This window comes from Lemur catta, chromosome 3 (assembly GCF_020740605.2).
Source record: "Lemur catta isolate mLemCat1 chromosome 3, mLemCat1.pri, whole genome shotgun sequence".
NCBI lineage: Eukaryota > Metazoa > Chordata > Mammalia > Primates > Lemuridae > Lemur > Lemur catta.
Window position 1 is genome coordinate 104,595,782 of NC_059130.1, and position 21,393 is coordinate 104,617,174.

General features: G+C 37.1%; 1 protein-coding gene across 15 annotated transcripts in view; it reads left to right on the forward strand.

Annotated features, from left to right (window-relative positions):
* Positions 1-21,393, forward strand: part of PUM1 (pumilio RNA binding family member 1) — a 128,231-nt gene that overhangs the window by 45,681 nt on the left and 61,157 nt on the right. For 10 of the 15 annotated variants that reach the window (XM_045548456.1, XM_045548457.1, XM_045548445.1 and 7 more), the window contains 2 exons: positions 13,778-13,886; positions 14,870-15,048. The exons of 4 other annotated variants lie outside the window; for them this stretch is intronic. In XM_045548456.1, coding sequence (XP_045404412.1) covers positions 13,778-13,886; positions 14,870-15,048 — 288 coding nt within the window. The remainder of the gene's footprint in view (positions 1-13,777; positions 13,887-14,869; positions 15,049-21,393) is intronic. One more of the 15 variants, XM_045548444.1, reaches the window with a different exon arrangement.

Sequence of the window (21,393 nt, forward strand, 5' to 3'; positions counted from 1 at the left end):
AACGTCACTCTCAAACCTTGCTGGTTGTCTGAAGTGCAGCTGTTAATAGCTGAAGGACAAACAGTACAAATGCTTTATGTTACTTCTGTTCATAAAAAGAAGACAGGAAAATGTCTTAGTTTAGGGCTACAAATTATTTTAAAATATTTTATCTGCTTTCCTTGCTAGCCCCTTTTATTCCACCTGATAGTCCTGAAAAGTTTAAAGGCACGTAATTTAGCAGCTTTTATTTACATATGAAAAGATTAATCTGTTAGTTGAGTATTTAAGAGGATATCTTTGTAGTACAGAGGGAGGCTCACTGATTCTTGGGTTTCTGGCCTCTTGTTTCTATACTGGTTTGATTTATGATCTTGCATGACTTATTTGCTCCACCTATAGGAGGGCAGCATTGTTACTGTCCATGTCCTATAAAGGTTGGACTTTTTAAAGATGAGAGAAATTTTAATTGAAAGTTCTTTGAGAGTCTTTGGCAGAAAGGCACCTTATTCTACATAATTGGTTTTCTGACTTATAAAAATCGGGAACTTTTTTCTTCTTAAGATTCCTTAATGTTTTACATGTAGTAAACTTGGCAACCACCCGGGGAAGTTAAGATAGTAGTGAATGCTATCCTATTTCTGAAATAAATGCAATGTATTTAGATATGTGGTTCTTCATGTTTGTCTTAGAAAACTGAAACATAGAAAACCCCTTGATAATAGACAAGTTTGTAAACCTGATGACTAGAAAGTGTTCTGTATGTGGAGTGATAATCCTACCCTGTTCACAGGAAGTAGAATAAGGTGAGATATATTTAAATTATAGCTGCTGATTCTCATTAGACATTATATAGGAATTCTGTCCCTATGTGTGAGATGGTAAAATGGCCTGCAGAGGGAGGAATTTGATAGTGATTTGGGGGTGCTGTTAACCCAAAGAAAAGTAAAACTTGTTGGGGTAGTACTGGGCCAGAACCCTGAAGCCACAGCTTCTAGCCTTGGTTCAAACATTCATCTTCTTTGGGCTTTGCTTTTTTCCACCAGTAAGAAAAAGATGTTGGACTGGATGGTTTCCCAGAACCTTTTCAGGTCTAAGGTTCTTGGAGTCTTCCCTTACTTCTTCTGTCTTCAAAAATAGGAATAGTTCTGGCTTTTTTAGGATATACCAGAGAGCATCTAAGGGTCATTTTAGATTGACTTCCGCCTTGTGATTTAGAGATTTTGTAACTTTTCATTGGGTTCTGTAAAATAACTAATTCACCTGTCTGCAGCTGTGTATGACAGTGAAGTGTCCATCAGAGTTCATGGGATGGTAATTCTGGAATTAGGGCAAGTGGGAGCCTAACGTGGAGGCCACATCTGTTAAATTCTTTTCCACATCTTTCCATTGTGGCAAACAGTGTCTCATAGAATTGGAGGCATTTGGGTAGCTAAAATTTCTTCTAGAGTCCACAGCCCTGGAAGGGCTACCTTAAACTGGTAATTCCTTGCAATTAGAGTCCCATAAAAGTAGCTCAGTTGACTCCAAGATGGATTGAGTTTTGGAAAGGAGATGTATTGTCTGCCACCCAAATCATCTATCTTTTCTTGTAGAGGGGAGGAAAAATTAATAATGCTTTAAGGTGTAATAATATAAAAATATCTGATCAAGCAGTGTAACTAACACTTTTTTTTTCTCCCAAAATGTAGCTTTTGAGTACAGATAGAAATGGTAAAAGGTGCCTAGTTCCATTAACCTTCTGGTTTTGGGGCATTTTTTTGACACCTTGTTCTGAAATGTTTACTTTAGAGAAAACAAAGCTAGCCAGACCAAGTGGCCTGGAGGAACAAGATTTAAATAAATGGCTTACTTGTATTAGGTTGACTGACTCTGTGTTAGAGTGATATGACCTTTTCATGCATATTGTTTGGGGAAGTTCCTGTGACCTCATAATAATTTTAGGATTTGGAGGAACAAGATAGGAGAAGGTGACTTCTAACCTTGGAAATGTGGGTACATTTGACATTTGGAATCTGGTTCCCAGTTTTGTCCTGTCACTTTGAGACCTGTGTGTAACCCCGCTCATTCTAATATCTGTCTTCTAGCCTGCACTAGAAGACTAGGCAGACCTACTACTGTTTATGTTGAGCTATCTTGGAACATTTGAATACAGCAAAACATATTCTTGCTGATCCGACACACTTACCGCTTAATCTGTTTTAATTTCTTCCCTTTCATCATTCTCCTTTGGCTAAAATGATATTCTTTCATCCACGTCAGAGTGCTTTAGTGAGGGTAAACCAACTAAATAATTAGAATAAACATTAATACCTTTCAATATCATTATCTATGATATCATTGATATTATTATCTGTATGACTTTCCTAACAGGTTTTGAGAGATACTATTCCCATTTTTTTTTTTTTAGGTGAGGAAAATGAGCCCTAAGGTCAAATGACTCCAGCTAAGATTATCAATGTCAAGATGTGGATTAACTTTAAATTCTATTTTTTTAGTCTCAGAAACAATAGCTAGAAAATATTGAGCATATACAGTCTTCCCAGTTACTCTGCTAATCCCTTCATATGATTATAGTTTTCATAGTGGTCCTGCAATATCTTTTACAGATGAGATGAGCAAGCATTAGAGAGGTTAATACTGTCATGAGCCAGCTGTTTGAATCCAGATCTTTCACTCCAAATCCTGAGTTTTTCTACTGTTTGTTTCTGCATGTTTAGGGTCTACTCATTAAAAATCCAGCTTCAGAGATCAGCTTCTCTATTAAAGCTTTTGTGTTCTCTCCAGCTAGAAGCTATGGAGAGGAATTCAAGTAGCAAATGATTTGTATAATTCTTATGGCCTATATTTATTCCATATGTAATGATTAGTGCATATGTAGTGATGTTTTCTGTTTCCTTATACACAAGTTTGTTGAGCTCAGGGCCTTCAGCTAATAATGTGCTTTGTAAACAGTAGCTGCTTAATGTATTGTGTTGAAAGAATCATGTGACAGTAAATATTTTTTTTCTAAGTATGGATTCCTCTTAGCTTTGACTTTTACACCAGAAGTTGGCATCCCTGTTACCCAAGAGACCTTAGTCAATTGAAAATATTGGTTGTATTTTCTGTTCAGATGACTTTTCCACCCTCAGGGATGTGGGGGTGTGGAGGAGAGGATAAATATTGACAGCATTTATTCAGCCTCTCTGCAAATACGTACCTTTTGAGCTATTCATTAGTTAAGTTTTGTGAGCATTAAGTGTATAAGCTAAATAATAAATTAGCAATGTTATGTTATTATACAAGTTGAATTTGATATAAAGGCATTTGTCATAATGGATTTTTTGTTTAATATAGTTGTAATCAGATCAATATGATGCTGGGGCATGGAAACATATCCTCATTATATACACACAACTGGACATAATGGTGTTTAGAAAACTAGATTTACATTTGTTATATTGCTTGCTCAAGCTTGTATTAAACTATATTGTGTGTAATTCCTTCTTGTTTACTGTAACTTTGCTGATAAGGAACCAGAACATCAGAGCTAATTCATTGTATTTTGATTAATGTATGCTGTGGTTCTCATTATAGCAAAGCATGTAGAGAAAGAAAGTAGTTTATTTTCTGTATTGATATTCCTTGTATATGTAGCAGCCATATCTATGAAATATTCATTTCCTGGAACAAAAGAAAAAGGGAACTTGTCCATACTGAGATCCTGGTCTTGTCAGTTCAATAATTAAAAATACCCTGAGGCTGACTGGGTGTGTGGATGGATTAGAATATTTGGTCCCATCTTGAGGTGAAGTATTCTTTCTTATCTCAGTTGAGCTTTTTGCTTTCTGCTTAGGGATGTAAGGGGGTCGGTCATGACCAATCTAGAAATTTCACAGTTTTATTTCTGACCTTTACAGTTTCCTAAGTGATTTGGAGGCTTGTCTTTTATTCACTAGGCTCTCACATACTATTATAAGAATCATTTATGTAATTATTAAAGTATAGACCTATTATGACATGAATGTGGTATGGTGTAAATGAAACCATATAGTTTATATATATGTAAAAACATATGACCTTGTTTATAGGTAATGGAGGTAACATAGTGCTGTTTCCTTATATGCTGTTCCTGTATTATGCAGAAAAGCTTGATTCACCCCAGGCATTTCATCATTTTCTGAACAACCTTGTCAATCTGTCAGGTTTTATGAAGATAATAAAGTTATTTCTTTTGGCTCTGTCCCAATAACTTGAAATGGAAAAGTATAAAGAAAGCTTTAATTTCAGACTCAGGAGGGGATGTGCAGTGAAGAAAGGATTAGAGTAGAGCTTGCTCAGGCTAATTTATGACAAAATAACATAGAGTTTGGGTTGCTAATAGCATTTCTGAATGTTTTTCGAAGGAGTTGGTTTATGAAAGTATGAACGGTGTCTTTTATGTGCTTACTTTTAAGAATGAAGTTGTTGACAGTGGTTGTGTTCTTTGTTGTGTAAAAAACATAGGAAACCCCTGTGCATTTCGGAATTTAAGAGTAGTCATCAACTGAAGAGCCCACTGTTTGCAATTCTATCTACTTTGTGGTTGTCCTATAATTTAAGAGCTACCAAGTTCTTATCTCTACTTACTTGATTGCTCTTTTGCTCTTACTGTTCCCCAGCAACCCACAGTGGATTTTCAGGGCAACCTTATTATCTTTTGGACTTATAAAACGTAAACTTGCAGTACCATACTCTTACATACCTGGATCCATTTTGATGTAGCTGATGTAGTCAGCACTCAGCTGACTCTGCAGAATAGATACCTAATTAAAAGAACTTCAGTGATGGACTGGGTCTGTATACTTAATGACTTCATTCTTGATCATCGTAATAAGCTATGACTCTTTAACTTTTGAAATTATATAGGTGTTTTTTTTTTCTTTTTAAAAACATGTTGTGAAAGCTGAGAGAGTCATCTAAGCTGCAGTTCCATCCTTGCCTCCACTTCCATAGGTCCCTTCCTTTACCATTTCATGCCTTGATTATTGCTGTGGCCTCTTTGCTTAGACTTTCAGCATCCATTTGCTTTCCCTCACCCCATTTTGTGAAGGACCATCAGATAATCTTTTAAAAATGAATTTTATGGTGATACTCATTGTTGCTGCCTGTTGGATTAGAGCTCAGCTCCTCAGTGCTCCCTATAGCCACACTGGCAACTAGCACTAGTTTAGTTGTGTTTTTTTTACCCTCTCATACTGCTGCCCCGGGTTGATGGCCAGTCCTCCAGGTGGGCACTTGCTCCACCTGCTTTCACTTTTACCTTTGTTCATTGTAGAATGTCCTTTGCATTGTCTTGCCCACTGTAAATTTTGCCACCTCCTTTATGGCACTCTTGACCAGCCCTATCCCAGATTCATTACTGTTCTTTCTTCATCCGTAGCGGGTTGTGAAGTTTAACAGTCTGGCCCATGCTATTAAGCAGTGTCCCTATCTTAAAATACCTGGTAACAAGCCATGCCTATAATCTCAGCACTCTGGGAGGTGGGAGGTAGAAGAGGAAAGATTGCTTGAGACCAGGAGTTCGAGACCAGCCTGGGCAACTAAGCAAGAATCCATTTCTCCTAAAGTAAATAAATAAAAAATGCCTTGTAATCGTATCAGTTTGATTCCTGGTTTTTGTTTTTAATCTTTTAAGTTCTTTCAGGGCAAAGAATGTCTTTTACTTTTTTTTTTTTACTATTTTTGGTTATTTCCAGTAGTAGCTAGTGTAGGCTGTGCATTTCAGGATGTGTGCAAGTAGTATTTTTGTGTACATTATACGTCATATGCTGAAACTTTTATTTTTTCAGTAGCCAGAAAAGCAGTGTTGTTTTTTTACATGTGGTGCAGAAGATTGACCAGTCTTAAGTGATTGTGTGATTTCATTCCTACTGGGGGAAGTGTTATTTAAAGGTATTAGATACAGCTATTAACAGTGCCTAATAACCCAGGAAAACGTTTTAAAAAATCTGCTAATTCGTGTAATGCATAATTATAATTATGCAAAAGATTAGACTTTTCTAAAAAGGAGTATATTAGATTTCAGTCAAAAGATATTTTTTTGAGACCGTTACTATGGAAATCTGTTTTCAGTAGTAACCATTTGCCACAATAGGGTAAAAATTTTAAGCACTTAGTAGAAGCCAGATTGTGATGATGCCTAGTAGAGAAATATGAAAAAAATTATAGTAGATGTTGATTCTTAGACAGGTTTTTGTGATTTGAATAAAATGAAAGAGAACAGGAAGAAAACAAAAATATTTTAATATTTAAAAATAATCTTTACACATAAGTATTGAGTGACTGACTAAAGAGGACAAGGATACTTACTTAGTGAGTAGCTATATGAGCAGGAAGTGAGAATTTGGACGATCATATTCCTTAACTGAAAGAGAAAGTGAAAATGAGAAACAAAAAAACTTTGGTTTATATATTTACTTTTAATTTAAAAAATAACTGGCCTGTAATGGAACCACAGCATTTTTAATATTCCTTATTTAAACGAAGGTTTTCAAAGTGAGAAGTTCAGTTATTGCAAGTTGAGTGTCCCTGTTCTGAAATGCTTGGGACCAGAGTGTTTTGGACTTTGGATTTTTTTGGATTTTGGAGTATTTGTGTTATACTTAACTGGTTGACCATTGCAGAAATCTGAAATCTGAAGTGCTCCAATGAACATTTCTTTTGAGCGTCACATTGGTGCTCAAAAAGTTTCAGATTGCAGAATTTTGGATTACAGATGCTCAACCTGTTTTGAAATTTAAGATATGAGCTCTTTCCTTAAAACTGCTACTAATTTTTGTCATTTTGAAATTATGTTGAAGTGAAATGTGTCTGTTTAAGAGAAAATGCCTTATTTATTTGTAGGGAATTCCAGACCCCCATAATCTCAATTTTTATTTATTAGAAAATAAGTTGTAAATCATAACAAGTATTTTGTAACAAGTAATTCATAATCCCACCACACCAACAGGCACCTTTCTGTTATTTTTCTTTCCAGTCTTGATCCATAATGGAGGAGTGCATGAGAAGAAGCAGTCTTTACATGTACAGTTTTGTATTTTACTTCTAAAATGTAATGTTATTTTATAAATATTACATATAGTTATTATGGCTGTTTTTGGTGAGCTTACATTATTATATCAGAGCAACTTTATTGTTGAATATTTACTTAACATTTTTGTTGTTATAAACACTTTGATTGTAGAGTTTTCTTTTGAATTTTTTTATTGAAATAAATGCTCAGTAATGAGCATGACTTTTTTTTTTTTTGGTGGGGCGGGGGTGGGGGCAGGTTCTCACTCTGTTGCCCAGGCTGGAGTGTAGTGGCATCATCATAGCTCACTGCAACCTCAAATTCCTGGGCTCAAGTAGTCCTCCTGCATCAACCTCCCAAGGAGCTAGGACAACAGGCCTGCACCACCATGCCTGGCTGATTTTTCTGTTTTTTGTAGAGATGTTCTTGCTGTGTTGTTCAGGCCTGGCCTCTAGTATCCTCCTGCCATGGCCTCCCAGGGTGCTAGAATTACAGGCGTGAGCTACGGTGCCTGGTCTAGAGCATGACTCTTTCTGAGACATTTCCTAAAGAATTGTGCTAACAGTGAGTGGATGAACCTGTTTTATGTTTAAGCCTTATAAAGGATATTAATTTATACTTTTATGTTTTTAAACCATATCTTTCAGAAGAGATACTTTAGTAAGGTAAAACTTTAATGTAAATGAAGTTTTTAGTAATAACTTTTATCAGTATAGTTCTTAGTATTTATGAAAGCACTTTGTGTACTATCTGACTTGATTTCACAACAGCAGTCTATGGTATGGACAGGCTAGGTAAATCCCCTAGGACATTAAAATTTTGAAGGGACTTCCGAGAGATACATCATATTTTCACAGGTCAGACTAGGACATATGATTATCAGTGGTTACCAATCACACTTCTTCATTTCAGTCAGTTCTGAAAGGTCCTTTCTCTGATTTGATGTCAACTTCTTTTCATGTACTGAATGGCATAAAAATAGATACTAAGAGATTAATACCCCCCACCCCTTTTTTTGCTATGTCTTACCAGCTAGTTAAATATCAGGTATTTGACTCCTGCATTGGCTACATTGCAGTGAAACTAAGTTTGTGTTGGAAGTTTGAGCTGCCAGCTAATAGATCAAATCTGATCATGCCTGCAAGGTTGTAGCATCCCTGTGAGTAGTACTTCTTAAGAAACCCAGTTTCTGCTCTGAAAGCTCTGTGTTGCCTATCTGAGTGTGTAAGCAGTTACCTAGTATTTTATTCCTTATGAGTACAGAGTAGTTGTTGGAGGGTCCGTTTAGTGTTGAGACCATAAGAAAACCTCACTGATATATGTCTATGCACGTATTAGTGGTGGTATAGGCAAACAAGTGCAGGCTTTAATAATCATCTTGCCTCTCTGCAGTTTCTGCAAAGCTGCACTGTGGTTCTTGGGTTTTGTTTGTTAAGGCTGTTAATTTTATGAGATTTGTACTGAAGTGACCTGGGTTTTGGCTGTGCTCGCCATGTCTGCTAGTTGAGTACATAGGAGTATTTATTTCATTGGCAAACCATTAGTATTGAGATGTCTGTTTGTTACCACTGTGCTCTTAAAGAAGAGTAGCACCTGACTCTTTGAGTGGTTTCTATGAGTTTAGCATTATACTACGTCATTACATACTTTTTCTCATTTATTGTTCACGGTAGTCCATTTTGTAGGTGAGAAAACTGAGGCAGATTAAATTCACACAGATGAGATTTAAAACCAGTTTTTTAAATGATTTTAGAGCATTCATGTGTGTTTCATCACTGTATTTATTCCTTAAAATAAGCAGCCTGGAGGTTCTTGATGTTCTCAGCTTTTTATTGTTTCCATTGTATTTAAAGAGTTCTTAGCAGAAGTTTATGATGAGATGATTGATTGTATAAGTGTGGCATTGTGTATTGTTTTTTTTTTTTTTGTTGTTGTTAGATGAAAAGGAAAAAAGGTGTTCTGAGACAAAATTTTAGAAGTTCCCAAATGGTTAACTTTCTGTCTTGTTCTCCAGAGGGCTCACTGATAAGCTTACTGATTTCTTTACTTAAGTCTTGTCTTTTACAAACCTATGGTTCAGGGTGGGATAAACTGTGGTTTTCTCCCAAAGATTTGAGGACAGACACTATTGGTGGGGCAGTTAGGAATCCCATTTAATGGGACAAAGGTCTTTATTGCTAGGGATCATAGGACCTCCCAAGTCCTAGTTCTCAGTTTGTAGGTCTTGAAATGGACTTTCATCACTAATTCAGAGATGAGTAGATTACGGGATTGATACCCCCAACCACAATAGACTAATGTATAAAAACTAAAATGAGGTCTACTAATTTTTAAGGAGAAATAATAACTCTCAAGTGGACAGGATAATTGGGTTCAGTGAGTGGCATGCTTGGCTACAGGAGGAAGCCAATTCTTCCGAGAAGTTTGCTGGGTAAGCACAGTTGCAGCCAGGGGAATTACTTACTTGTATGTGTTTACTGTCTACTGTAATTAGGCTACTCTCTAACCTGATGCATCAGTTGCTTTTATAGGGATAGACATGTTTGTGCATCTTATGCCCTCTCCCTAAATGTGCCAACTGAATAAATAATACTCCCTGTCTGACTCTCTGGCTCTCCTTTGCTTTTGCAGGACACCAATTCTGAATTCCTATTATCTTGCTTTGAAATTGTCAAATCTTGTAATCTTCTTATAGCTTAATCTTTGTTTAAAGCAAACTTTGTAAATCTTTGCTGGGATCTGTTGCTTTTTGCCCTGCCTGCCGCTCCTGATCCCCTCCCCTCCAAAAGAAAACACAGTCTTTATTTCTAAGTTCTTAATGGGGCAAATAGGAAGTATCTTTTCATAGGCTAGTTGCATTTTGGTGATTGCATTTAAGGGTGGCTCAAGTGAAGGTCTAGTCCTTCCTGATCTTTATGCCAGAGGGTTGGCGAACCAGGGTGTTTTAGCCAATGCAGTAGATGATATCTCCAGAGGGGTTACTGCCGAATTTGCAATAGCACTTGAGTAACAAATCATCACTTTGTTTTATAATTCAGTAGTTTCTATCTCCTTTTAATATTATCAGATTTGAACAGTAAGGTATCTTTATTTTAGTTTACTCTTGAATATAAGTGATTGCCACTAATTCTCAGTGAGCTTAACATGTCAAAGTAGGTTTAATTTTGCAGAGTTTAAAAAGCCAGTCATTTTTAATACAGAAAGGCTATAAGACAAAGTAGGGCAGAACATGAAATAGAATGGAGGTAATTATTTTTTTCAAATTCAGAAAAGCATTTTACTTTCAGCACTTGGTTTTAAATATTAGAAATGGAACAAGAAATCTTTCTTGAAGACAAACTTCTAAAAAAATGTTTCAAATATACAAAAATACCTCTACATATTCACAGCTGCATCAATCACTCCAAAGTTTAGTGGCTTAAAACAACACAATTATTTAAAACTCAAAGTTTCTGTCAGGAACCCAGGCATGGCTTTGCTAGGTCCTCTCTTTCGACATCTGTCACAAGCTACAGTCAAGATTTCAACTGTGGTGCATTCATCTAAAACCGTGGTTGGGGTAGAGTCTGTTTCCAGGCTTACTCATGTGGTTGATATCGGGATCTGTTCTTTGTTGGGCTGAGGGCCTCAGTTTCTAATGAACTGTTGTCCAGAGATCTTTCTTGGTTCCTTGCCAGGTGGACCTCTCTACAGGGCAGCTCACAACATAGCAGCTGTCTTCATCAAAGCGAACAAACAAGAGGGCAAGATGACAGCCATAGCCTTTTGTAACATAACCTTGAAAGTAACATCCCATTACTTGCCTTATGTTATTTTCTAGAGGGCACTTCGCTAGGTCCAGTCCCTAGTAAAGGGAAGGGATTACATAAAGACAGGAGTACTTGGAGGTGAAGATCTTTAGTAGTCATTTCAAATGCTGCTTTCCACAACAGTTGAGTTGTAGATGGGTATGTTTTAGGAGGAAAGAGAGAAAGGGTAGGTTCTGTGTAAGATCCAAAGACTTTCAAGAGCTTTGCTAAGTTTGCTTCTGTCTTTTCCCAAGTCCCTTGGCTCAGCATTGTACTTTCTTCCCAATTTGCAGAGCACCCTTGCAACTCTCTACTTTCCCCCCCATCAGCATGCTGTGACCCTCTTCTCCCACCTCCTTTTTCTTCATCTCTTCCAAACTTGTTTTTTAATTCCCTGCCATTTCCATTGATAACAGTTCATTGATCTCACTGCCACTTTTGTGAAATCTTACAGAGTTCTAGTACATTTTTGGGCTGCTCCTAGCATTGATTTAGGATTTTTATTAATATCGATAGTAGTGGGAGAAATGGTTGCCTCTTGGTGTCTGAGCCTAGGGGCTTAGTTTTTGGGTGTGTACTCCTTTGAGACTTTGTTGCATCCGTTACTACTTTGAAGTAGAATCTCAACTTTTTAGCACTTTGCTTCGTGTTTGCTGTGTTGTTTCCTTCTGAGGGAATTTAGCCTGGAAACAACCTTGCTTATGTGTTCACCTCCTTTTGCTGGCGTTGCACATTATGACAACTAGCATGCTACTATGAAAAGTGACAGGATCCCAGAACTGATTTTTGAAACCTTGAGCTCAAAGGCTTTCAGTAAGCAATTTGACAAATTATGAGCAAGAACAAGACTATATTTGCATATGGACGCTGGTACTTTAAGAATCTGTTCCCTGAGTTTTGAATAAATATTTACAAATTTCTGTGAAGAGGGATGAACATTTAAAAAAATTAAAGGGCAAGAATGGTTTTGATCACCTTTGCTCTCTTACCACTATCACGTGGAACATAAAATTAACCAACAAGTGCAGTGACCCTTGTGCTGATATTCTTTCTTCTGATACACAAAGGAGTAGTTAATGTGGACTTCTGTTTGCTGTCATTCTCTACAGAATACTGGAGAAAATCTGAATTTTAGTTGGAAAGGGCACAACCAATGGGGAAGGAAATTCTAGTTGTAATCTTTGGAAAGGGCATTTTCAAGACTAAAAGGAGAAAAAAAGTTTAAAAACAGGAATTCTTGAATTGTCCCTGGCATGGTTTACATTAATTTTCAGTATTCTGTTTGTGATTTGACAGCTATTTTGCTTAGGTGTGATGCCATTGAATACATTTTTTGAGAAACTACTGTCCTAGGTACTGAACAGCAATATCTCTAATCATCACAGCAATCTGAAAAATATTTCCTTCATCAGTAAGATGAAGGCCCAGGACAGTTTGAGGCCCAGGGCAGTTTGCAATATTTCACATGGGAACTTCAAAGTTGTCTAGTCGAGTGCTTCCTGACTCTAATGCTGCGCTTTGATCTGGGTGCTCTCCCATTTTCCCCTGCTCCCTGCCCCCCCCCAAATCCCCCCAAGGTGACAGACCTGAGATGCCACCCTCCCCCAAATCCCCTCAAGGTGACAGACTTGAGCCCTTAACTGCTCATCTTCAAGGAATTTAGGCGTCACTGCAATTAAATGCCAGACCAAAATGTGTGTTTTAACATGATCTTCTTTGATGAAAAAATGACAAATTAGGGCCCAAAGAGAAAAGTGTACAGGAAACTGCTTTGGTCCTGGTGGTAACCTGTGTCCATGAGATACTTACGGAGCTACTTAAGGGTAGATTAAAATTATGCTGAGAAACCTAGAAATTAGATTTGGCAAGCTGAGATTTATTTTAGTGAGGGCAAAGTTTAGTTATTCTTAACATCATTACTGGGTTATAAGTTAAATTGGAAAGTGAAACCTTTATTGTCAAGGAGGAAAGCAAATGTTTTGTGCTTTCGGTTTTTTATTGTGCTACTTTGAGAAATTCAGCTCTCCAGGTGTGCCCTTCTACGCTTAAAAGCAGTGGTTAGATATTATCTCAAACTTCTTAGTTTCTTGTCTGAGTAATAGCAGTTGAAAAAAAGAAGTGAGAGGGGACATTTTAGTGAGTAAATCTGGTGACCAGAACCAAGAAAGATGGGATTTGAGTGGAATTTTACTCTCTAACCCTGGTCACTAGTGCTTTGATCTCAAGTAAAACACCCTGTCTTTTGCTTGAAGGATACTTGGCATTTCTTCTGTTGAAGCTTGAATAAAGTTCTCATATTGGTTTAGGGCCAGGGCCTATGTTTCTATGAACCATGGAATGATTTGTGAAGTCACTATAATGGCATTACCAAGTATTGTTAAAATTAGTGGAGGTTAGGAGGTTTTATTTCCCTCCCAGTAATCTGGGGAATAGTTTTTCTGTCTTTCCAAAATCTTGGAGTAGGTTAGTGTTGTGGTTGGGAAGTGTTTGGTTAATGGAATCTCTGTGTATAAAGGAAGTGAATTTCGCCTCTAGCATTCCATAGCTGAGGTTCATAGCTGGGTTCAAGCTGCAGCTTGAGTAACTTTGTATGGTAGTTAGTACACGTATAGGCAGAAGTGTTTTAATAGTTGTAGGTACTTTTTAAGTAAGAGTCCACTTAGCAGTTAGCTAATTGGACCAATATTAGTTTCCCTCCCTCCTTAAAAATCTCGGCATGGGTTGAGTGAATAATTCTAGATATTTAAACTGAGCCTTTATTGGGTGATTTGATCAGTGTCCCCCCTTGCCTCTCTGTGACTTTTACCAAATATACTGTAGTGCTCTGACCACAGCTGTGTGGTCGGAACACTTTGATTAAAGACCTTCAGGGCACATGAGCATCTTTAGTACTCTTGTCTAAAAGAAAGTGTTGACTGCTGTACTTTCATCCTTTATGAATTCTTTAAAAGCGTCTATTATTTTTAATTTGCAGCAGCTCTTGCCAGGTAAAAAGTTTTGGGAAACAGATGAATCCAGCAAAGATGGACCAAAAGGAATATTCCTGGGTGATCAATGGCGAGACAGTGCCTGGGGAACATCAGGTAATCTAGATCTAGCATCTGTACTGTGATTTATGCCTGTCTTAGAGCTCCTTTCCTCAGCAATTGGCAAGTCATGACTTTTACATCAGTGACATAAGCATGTCAAGCAATGTCCTGTCCTGTAGAATAATTGCCATTAAGGAGCTTTTATATGATGTAATTTATTAAAACATAATTAACACAAAATCAAATCTTTGACATTTTTTGAAGTGCTAGCCACAGGGGAATGGTCTTATTTGAAGTGACCATAATTTGAGCTTAACTTTTTATTCGGTACTGCTGTCAGCACACTTGGAATTAGAAAACTCACACCTGCCATTTGAAGTTCATGTTTCTTTTTCCCCCCCTTTCCCCTGTGTATCGTGTATGGGATAATCTATCTTTAAATGTGATTGGGACCAAATCAAGTCACTGAGCATGGACATTCTTTTGAGAGACTACCCATGAAGAGGGATGGGGAGAACTTGTAGAGGCAGACACACTGACAGCAGAAAGAAGCGACAGATGATAGGGAGGAAGGAGACAGAAAAACCCCAAAAGCTGATGTGCTGTGTTACAGTACAGTGTAAGAACAGAACCTCATGATGACATTGAGTCATCAGAAAAAAACCAAATTATATTGCTGTTTTTAAAAAGGGCAGTAAAGTCATATTTTATTTTAGTAATATTATCAATAAAATATTTTAAAAAGAAGTTCTGCTATTCGAAAGGAGTAAACATTATTTTATCCACTTAGCTAGATAAACCAGTTATGTGAACTGCTGTATTTCTCTGCTTTCCTGGATATACATGAGGGGTGTGTTCCGTTTCCTTAGCTTATGTTGAATGTCATACTTAGGGAAAGACACACAATAGGAGGTTTTGGCTCAACTGATCACGGCAGGTTTCCCGATTCCCAGTCATTGGTTTATCCATGAGACATCACTCGTAATTTGTTTGAGCCTCTGGCTGCACTGTATCATGCTTGTGTATCTTTTTTGTAGATCATTCAGTTTCCCAGCCAATCATGGTGCAGAGAAGACCTGGTCAGAGTTTCCATGTGAACAGTGAGGTCAATTCTGTACTGTCCCCACGATCGGAGAGTGGGGGACTAGGCGTTAGCATGGTGGAGTATGTGTTGAGCTCATCCCCGGGCGATTCCTGTCTAAGAAAAGGAGGATTTGTAAGTTGGCTTGAGGAACTTGTTCCTATGTATCTCTCTCTCTTTTTTCCCCCTAAAGCAAAACATGCCTGTTTAGTTTCCTTAGGTACTCACAGCACTAATTACAGAGTATTTTAAAACACTTTTAGTGTAAATAGAGCTCAGCAAACATAGTAGGAGTATAAACTAAACTTTTTAAAAATAGAGAAATAATGCTTTTTTGGGGACACATTGATAATAATGTCAGGTAAGAACTGAAATCTACATCAGGGTTCATTGGTCTATAAGAAAACACCATTTTTAGTTTAAAAAAAAAAGGGAATTTTTTTTGAAAGCTGAATTTGGGGTGTCAATAGGGAATTTCAGATTTGAGTGCAGTGATTTGCCAACACCCAAGAAACTTTAAAATGAATCTGATATACAGGATTATTCTTGGTTGCCAGCTAGACTTTAATTATAGAGTCATCTTTGGCCCTTCTTTAGCTTTGCTTCTCATACCTATCAGGAAACTAGAAATTCTTTACCTGTATTTTTTTTTTTTTTTTTGAGTTCATCATCATTGACCTCTCTCATGCTAAATTGCAGTCAAAGCAGCTTCTGTGTCTATAGCCTCTTCCCTTTTAAATCTTAAGCAGTCTTCCTCAGGCATCTTTGATAGCCTTCTGAAAACTATTTCTTTATATCATTGACTTTCTAGATCTGAAAGTCTTAAGATACATTTCCATTTGAGTCTTTCCCATTTTGTATTCTGTGACTGGTTTCCAAGTCCACAGCTGGAAGGCCATGAGAGGCACCTTGACTCTGTCTTCCCTCCTTTTCTCCTGACTCAACTTGCTTTGTATCTTTTTAAAGATCTTTCTCTCTGAAGTCATTGTGGGCTAGTAATCATTTAAGAGACATCTCCCCCATTATATTAATAATTTTGCCTCCATAACTGTTTTACTTCCTTTATCTTACAGCATTTGTTGCTTAGTATTTTTATTGTCATACATTTGTTGCTAAGTATCAGAGGCTAGGTCTTGTTTTGCCTAATCTGCTTTAAACTTCTTTAGAGCAATAGTAGTTCATTTTTGGTGTAGCTTACTCAAGTGTCAAGTACAGTTCTTGAGTACTAGCCATTAAAGCTGACCTAATTGCTTCTGGGTCTTTTGACCCTACAGAAACTTAGGTCAGGTTTAGTAGCTTGTGAAACAGATAAGAAATGGCTTCTTTTGCTTGAACCTTCCCAAGAGGCTGCTTGGGAACAACAAGATCCACCCTTTGGATGTGAGGAGAAGGATCAGGCCAAATTATTGTTTGCCTATTGTCTCATAGGAAGAATGGAGTTACTTTTCTTTTTTCACCCTATCTCCAGCTGACCTCTTTTTCTGTCTTCCTCACTTAGGATCACAGATTACTAATCAGAATTGCTGCCTTCTAAACATTGCCTGTAACTTGTCATTTATTGGAGGAAAGGAATTAGTATTGTGCTTTAGTAAGTTGCTACTGTGGTGAACTGGAACCTGTGGCTCTAGCTGTGACTTGTGTTGTGTGTGACCTGTTTCTGATTCTTGGGCATTAGCCAGGGAGGCATGTGCATGGTTACTGTGAAGTCTGTGGGAGGCAGAAAAATAATTGGAATTAGGAGAAAGATAAAATGGTGGGACTGAATTATTTTTATTTTTGCCTATTGTTTTCTTCTTTTTAAGCAATCATTTCATTAGACAATTATTTCTATGACAAAAGCTGCTTGTTTTGTCAAAATACAGAATCTTGTATTTTGTAAAGGTGGGTTCCATCTTTAGTTCTCTTGGGAGACTCATGATTTTTTAGCTCTTTAACAAAAGTGTTGTGACCAGAATGGAAGTTAAGACCTCAGGATAGATAGATGAGGTCAGAAAATTGGACTCTTAACAATCAGATAATTTACTCAGCTTCTGAGGTATACATGGAGATAAATGAACATTCTCCAAATCTGTGTTCCAGCTTCTTTTCAGAATGAAGGTTGTGGCTAATGAAATGTTATACCATAGTTTGACTTGAGTTGCATCTATAGAGTGACACAGGAGGACTATCCAGTGACACCAAGTCACATGTTGGCATGTACAGTCTTCTGGTGGATGGAGGGCTGAGGATCAGTGAACTGCTTGTCAGCTTTGTGGTTATATCCTGTTAATCTTATACCTAACCTGCCTTTGCTCTGCCTGTTGGTTAGGATGACACCTGACCAAAGCTCTGTTCATGGAAACCTGAATCACTTTGTGGTTGTCATGGTATGCATGCATCTTCTTGAAAAAGGTGAGCGTTTCCTTTTTTCTTTTTAAATCTAGTCTGTTATTCAAAGTATTGAGTTCAGAGAACAAGGAAGATATCTGCTTCTTGTAGATAATTGTTCTAAAATTATTCTAAAATAGTAGTACTTTACTTTTTAGTTGTCTGTACCAACATTAATTCCTCTAAGCCTCGTTTTAATCCCCTGAGACCTGAAAACATCATCTTTCATGGCATAGTGATTGTAGACCTCAAAGCAAGTACTAACAGGTCATTCTCATACACTGACAACAGATAATCCAGATTTTAACTTTGCAGGTAAAGATGGTTCAGAGGAAAGTAATCTCTTTCTATAGTGGTTTTCCATTTTCAGTGAGGTTTCTTGGTTACAGCTTGAATGAAGCTCTTTAACTCTTTGTCTAGCGTCCCTGCCTTCTTGAGTTCACTTTGTTCAAATGGATTCAGTTTAGTAGTTTTGGCTTCCGTGATAAGAATACTTTCAGGCTGGCAGAATCTGACAACTATATTTTTTTCTTAGAACCCACTGTAAATTTTTGATAGTATTCCATGTATGAATCCCTTTAGGGTAGCAGTTTTCAGAATAATAGGAAAACTCAGAAAATCAGTTAAGTCTTTTATTTTTCTTTTCTTTTTCTATCCTTTATTTTATTTACTCCTGGAATAAGACAGGTACCCCCGCTACCCCCCACCCTCACCCCCATAGTTCATAGTGGTTACAAAATCAGATGTAACTACTGACTGTATTTTTGAGGCCTGTGGGTGAAATTGCCCATCTAAGGACACTGCTGTTGGTCTTCTGGAGTACCTGCTGATCATCTTTAAACACGTTGAAGTCTAGCTAGTCAGAAAAGTGGATCATAATTTCTTCCTTGCTAGTTCATGGTGCTCAGGGAAATGAGAAGACCACTCCAAACTTTGATTAGGATGAAAAGCACCTTAACCTTGCAGGAGAAAGATTTTTAGGAAAAATTTGTTCTGTAGAGAATGACTGCTTTCTGACCTGGAGGATGTGTAACATTTCATAGCAATTCATTTGGGCCACAAAATTTGATGACTTGCCTTTCTAGGCTTTACTGTATTTATTTGAGGTAACTAGTGCTACTTTAATTGATTTTTGTTTAAAAAGTTTTTACAGTGTAATGCAGATAATAGTCAAGGGTTTAAGTCTCAACTGGACCTTAATTTCCTCATCTACAAAGTGGGGGTAATCAAAACTCAACAAGTCTAATTTGTGTAGCTGTGTAATAAATATGAAAATTCTTGCCCCTCAAAGTCAGTAGACTAGTAACATTAGTGTCACTTAGGAGCTTATTAGAAATACAGAATCTCAGTCCCTATCCCAGACCTACTGAATCAAAACCAACATTTTTGACAAGACTCCCCCTGGTGATTTGTATGTATATTAAAGTTTGATAAGCACTGCTATAAGACATAGTTTCCTTTGAAGAATAAATCATCAAGAGACTATTAGAAACTTATCTGTAGGTTAGAACCCCTTTAGTTTTGGGTTTCCCTTAAGCAGGAAGTCTACATGTTCTGCTTTGTAGTGTCAAATTTTTAGACACTAACTAGATGGCTTAAAAATTCTTAGAGAAATCTTATTTTTTTTGGGGGGTCTTCATCTCTATAATAAAAACAAACACCATTCTCCATGTTTAAGATACGTTTTCCCCTACCTCCTGGATCTGGTGGTTACCAAAGCAGAGGGGAGCTCTTATTTTTCTCTACGCATTAGGAATTGGGCGACAATTATCCATAAAGTGCTTAGTTTATACCATATTCTAAAATATACACATCCCTACTTTTGTTCATTTTGAAATTGGGATGCATCTTTCAAATGATAGTATGTCATAGTTTAATTGCAGTGTTTCTGTTTTAGTGGCACATAAAATGATGGTATATCTTATAATTGATAGTATCTCAGATTTGATGAACGGTAATAGTTGGTGGTGGCTTGATTCCATACACATGTCTCAGAAAAATCAGTTGGACAAAGAATATAATGATTAGAGTCATAACAGTTTCCTAGGGGGGAAAACATAAGATGTCTTGCAATTTTAAGCCTTGGGGAGGAAGTGGGAGTGTGAGGGAGGTTGCTGCTGTGAAAAAGGCAATGGAAAAGAAATGTGAAAATTGGATAAAATGCTTTTAAGAATTTTTTTAACAAAAGAATTGTACTTTCATGAATTGCCTTATTTAATCCTTGAAACAACCCTTTGAGGTAGATATTGTTGTCTCTATTAATTCATAGATGAGAAAAATGAGCTTTAGAGGGGAAATGGGGAGCCTGGATTCAAATTCCATTCTAATTTCAATTCTTAGCTATATTGTTTTCTTAGCTATATATGCTATACTTGCTTTTTTTTAAGGAGGGGTGTTCTTCATAAAAGGATCATATTTAATGTGTTAAATTTAAAAGATTATTTCAAATGGCTAGTGGTTTAAAACTTTTACTCACATAATTTTTTTCCTCTCCTCTCCTCTCCTCTCCTCTCCTCTCCTCTCCTCTCCTCTCCTCTCCTCTCCTCTCCTCTCCTCTCCTCTCCTCTCCTCTCCTCTTTTCTTTTCTTTTCTTTCTTTTTTGAGACAGAGTCTCATTCTGTTGCCTGCAGCTTCAAACTTATGGGCTCAAGCGGTCCTCCTGCCTCAGCCTCCTGAGCAGCTGGGACTGTAGGGCTGTAACACCATGCCCAGTTAATTTTTTCTATTTTTAGTAGAGACAGGGTCTTACTGTTGCTCAGAGCTCAGGCTGGTCTCTAACTCCTAAGCTGAAGCGATCCTCCTGCTTTGGCCTCCTAGAGTGCTAGGATTACAGGTGTGAGCCTCTATGCTTAGCCTACTCCTATTTTTTGATAGCTAAAATTTTTCTTATTACCAGCAGAGCTATAAGTTGCTGCACTTTGAAGGAATTTGACATTTCATTTTCTGGAATTTTGTGAAAAGCCAATAAATAAGTGTGTGCAGGAGAAATTAATATTTAAGTTAATGTTACGGTTTTTTAACTGATTATGTTAAGCAGATACACAAAATACTCCTCTTAGAAATAAAGGAGGAAAATTCCTAATCTCACTGAATGTGATTTCTGTCATATGGAGCTTTGTTCTAAGATGACTGCATGCAGTAAGAGGAGGAATTAAATTCTAATTCTTCTGACTTCATTCAGAGTTATTAGATATATTTGGAAGTATTCCTCCCTTTATGTGAGTCTTTAGAGGAAGCTGAGCCATAAGTGCATGGGCACTGATCTCAATGATGTGGTTCTTCTGAGTCTGTTCTTCTCACAGTTTTTTTAATATCTAGGAGTGGAACATACTCCTTCACCTCTGTACAGATCTGGGATCTCTCAGCACCCATCTTGGTCTTACTCTTGACATTTTGGTTGGGCTTGGCCACTTGCATTTTGAGCACACCACTCAAGCTTGTATTTGGGCTGACAGCTTTGGGTTAACATTGATCTAAAGGAAGCCCATAATAAAAAGATGCTATTAATCCTTTATTTTTTCATTCATTTAGCTGATAGGCTTTTTCAGTATGATTACATACTAGATAATTGGTGGACAAAAAGCAGAACACAAACCCTGCCTTTCTGATGACTTACGTTGGACTTATTTATATTGATTCTCAATTGTGGGTGCTTATCAGAGCTATTGGAGAAACTTTTTGTAGCATATGCAGGAGCCTCTACAGACCAATGAAATCAGAATCTCTAGGGCAGGGAGTGGGCCCAGACACCTGAAAATTTGAAAAAGATTGTGATGCCCAACCCCTAACCATAGAACCACAGTATTGTGCAAATAAAGTGCCCCTGAGAGGGCTATATTAGCTGTACATTTGTATTTGAGAGTTAAACCTCTTAATTGGGGCATTTTAAGATTTTTAAATCTTGAATGCCCTACATAGTGTTACATAAGAAATACCATCCTAGTGAATTTTTTTATTGCTAGTATTATGTTACATTTGTATACAATGACTTATACTTTATAAAACTTTTATACATGCATGATTTAATGGATATTCATAATTATTGTTTTAAACAATTATTGTTTTAAACAATTATTGTTTTAAACAATCTTTTATAGATGGGTAAACTAAGAC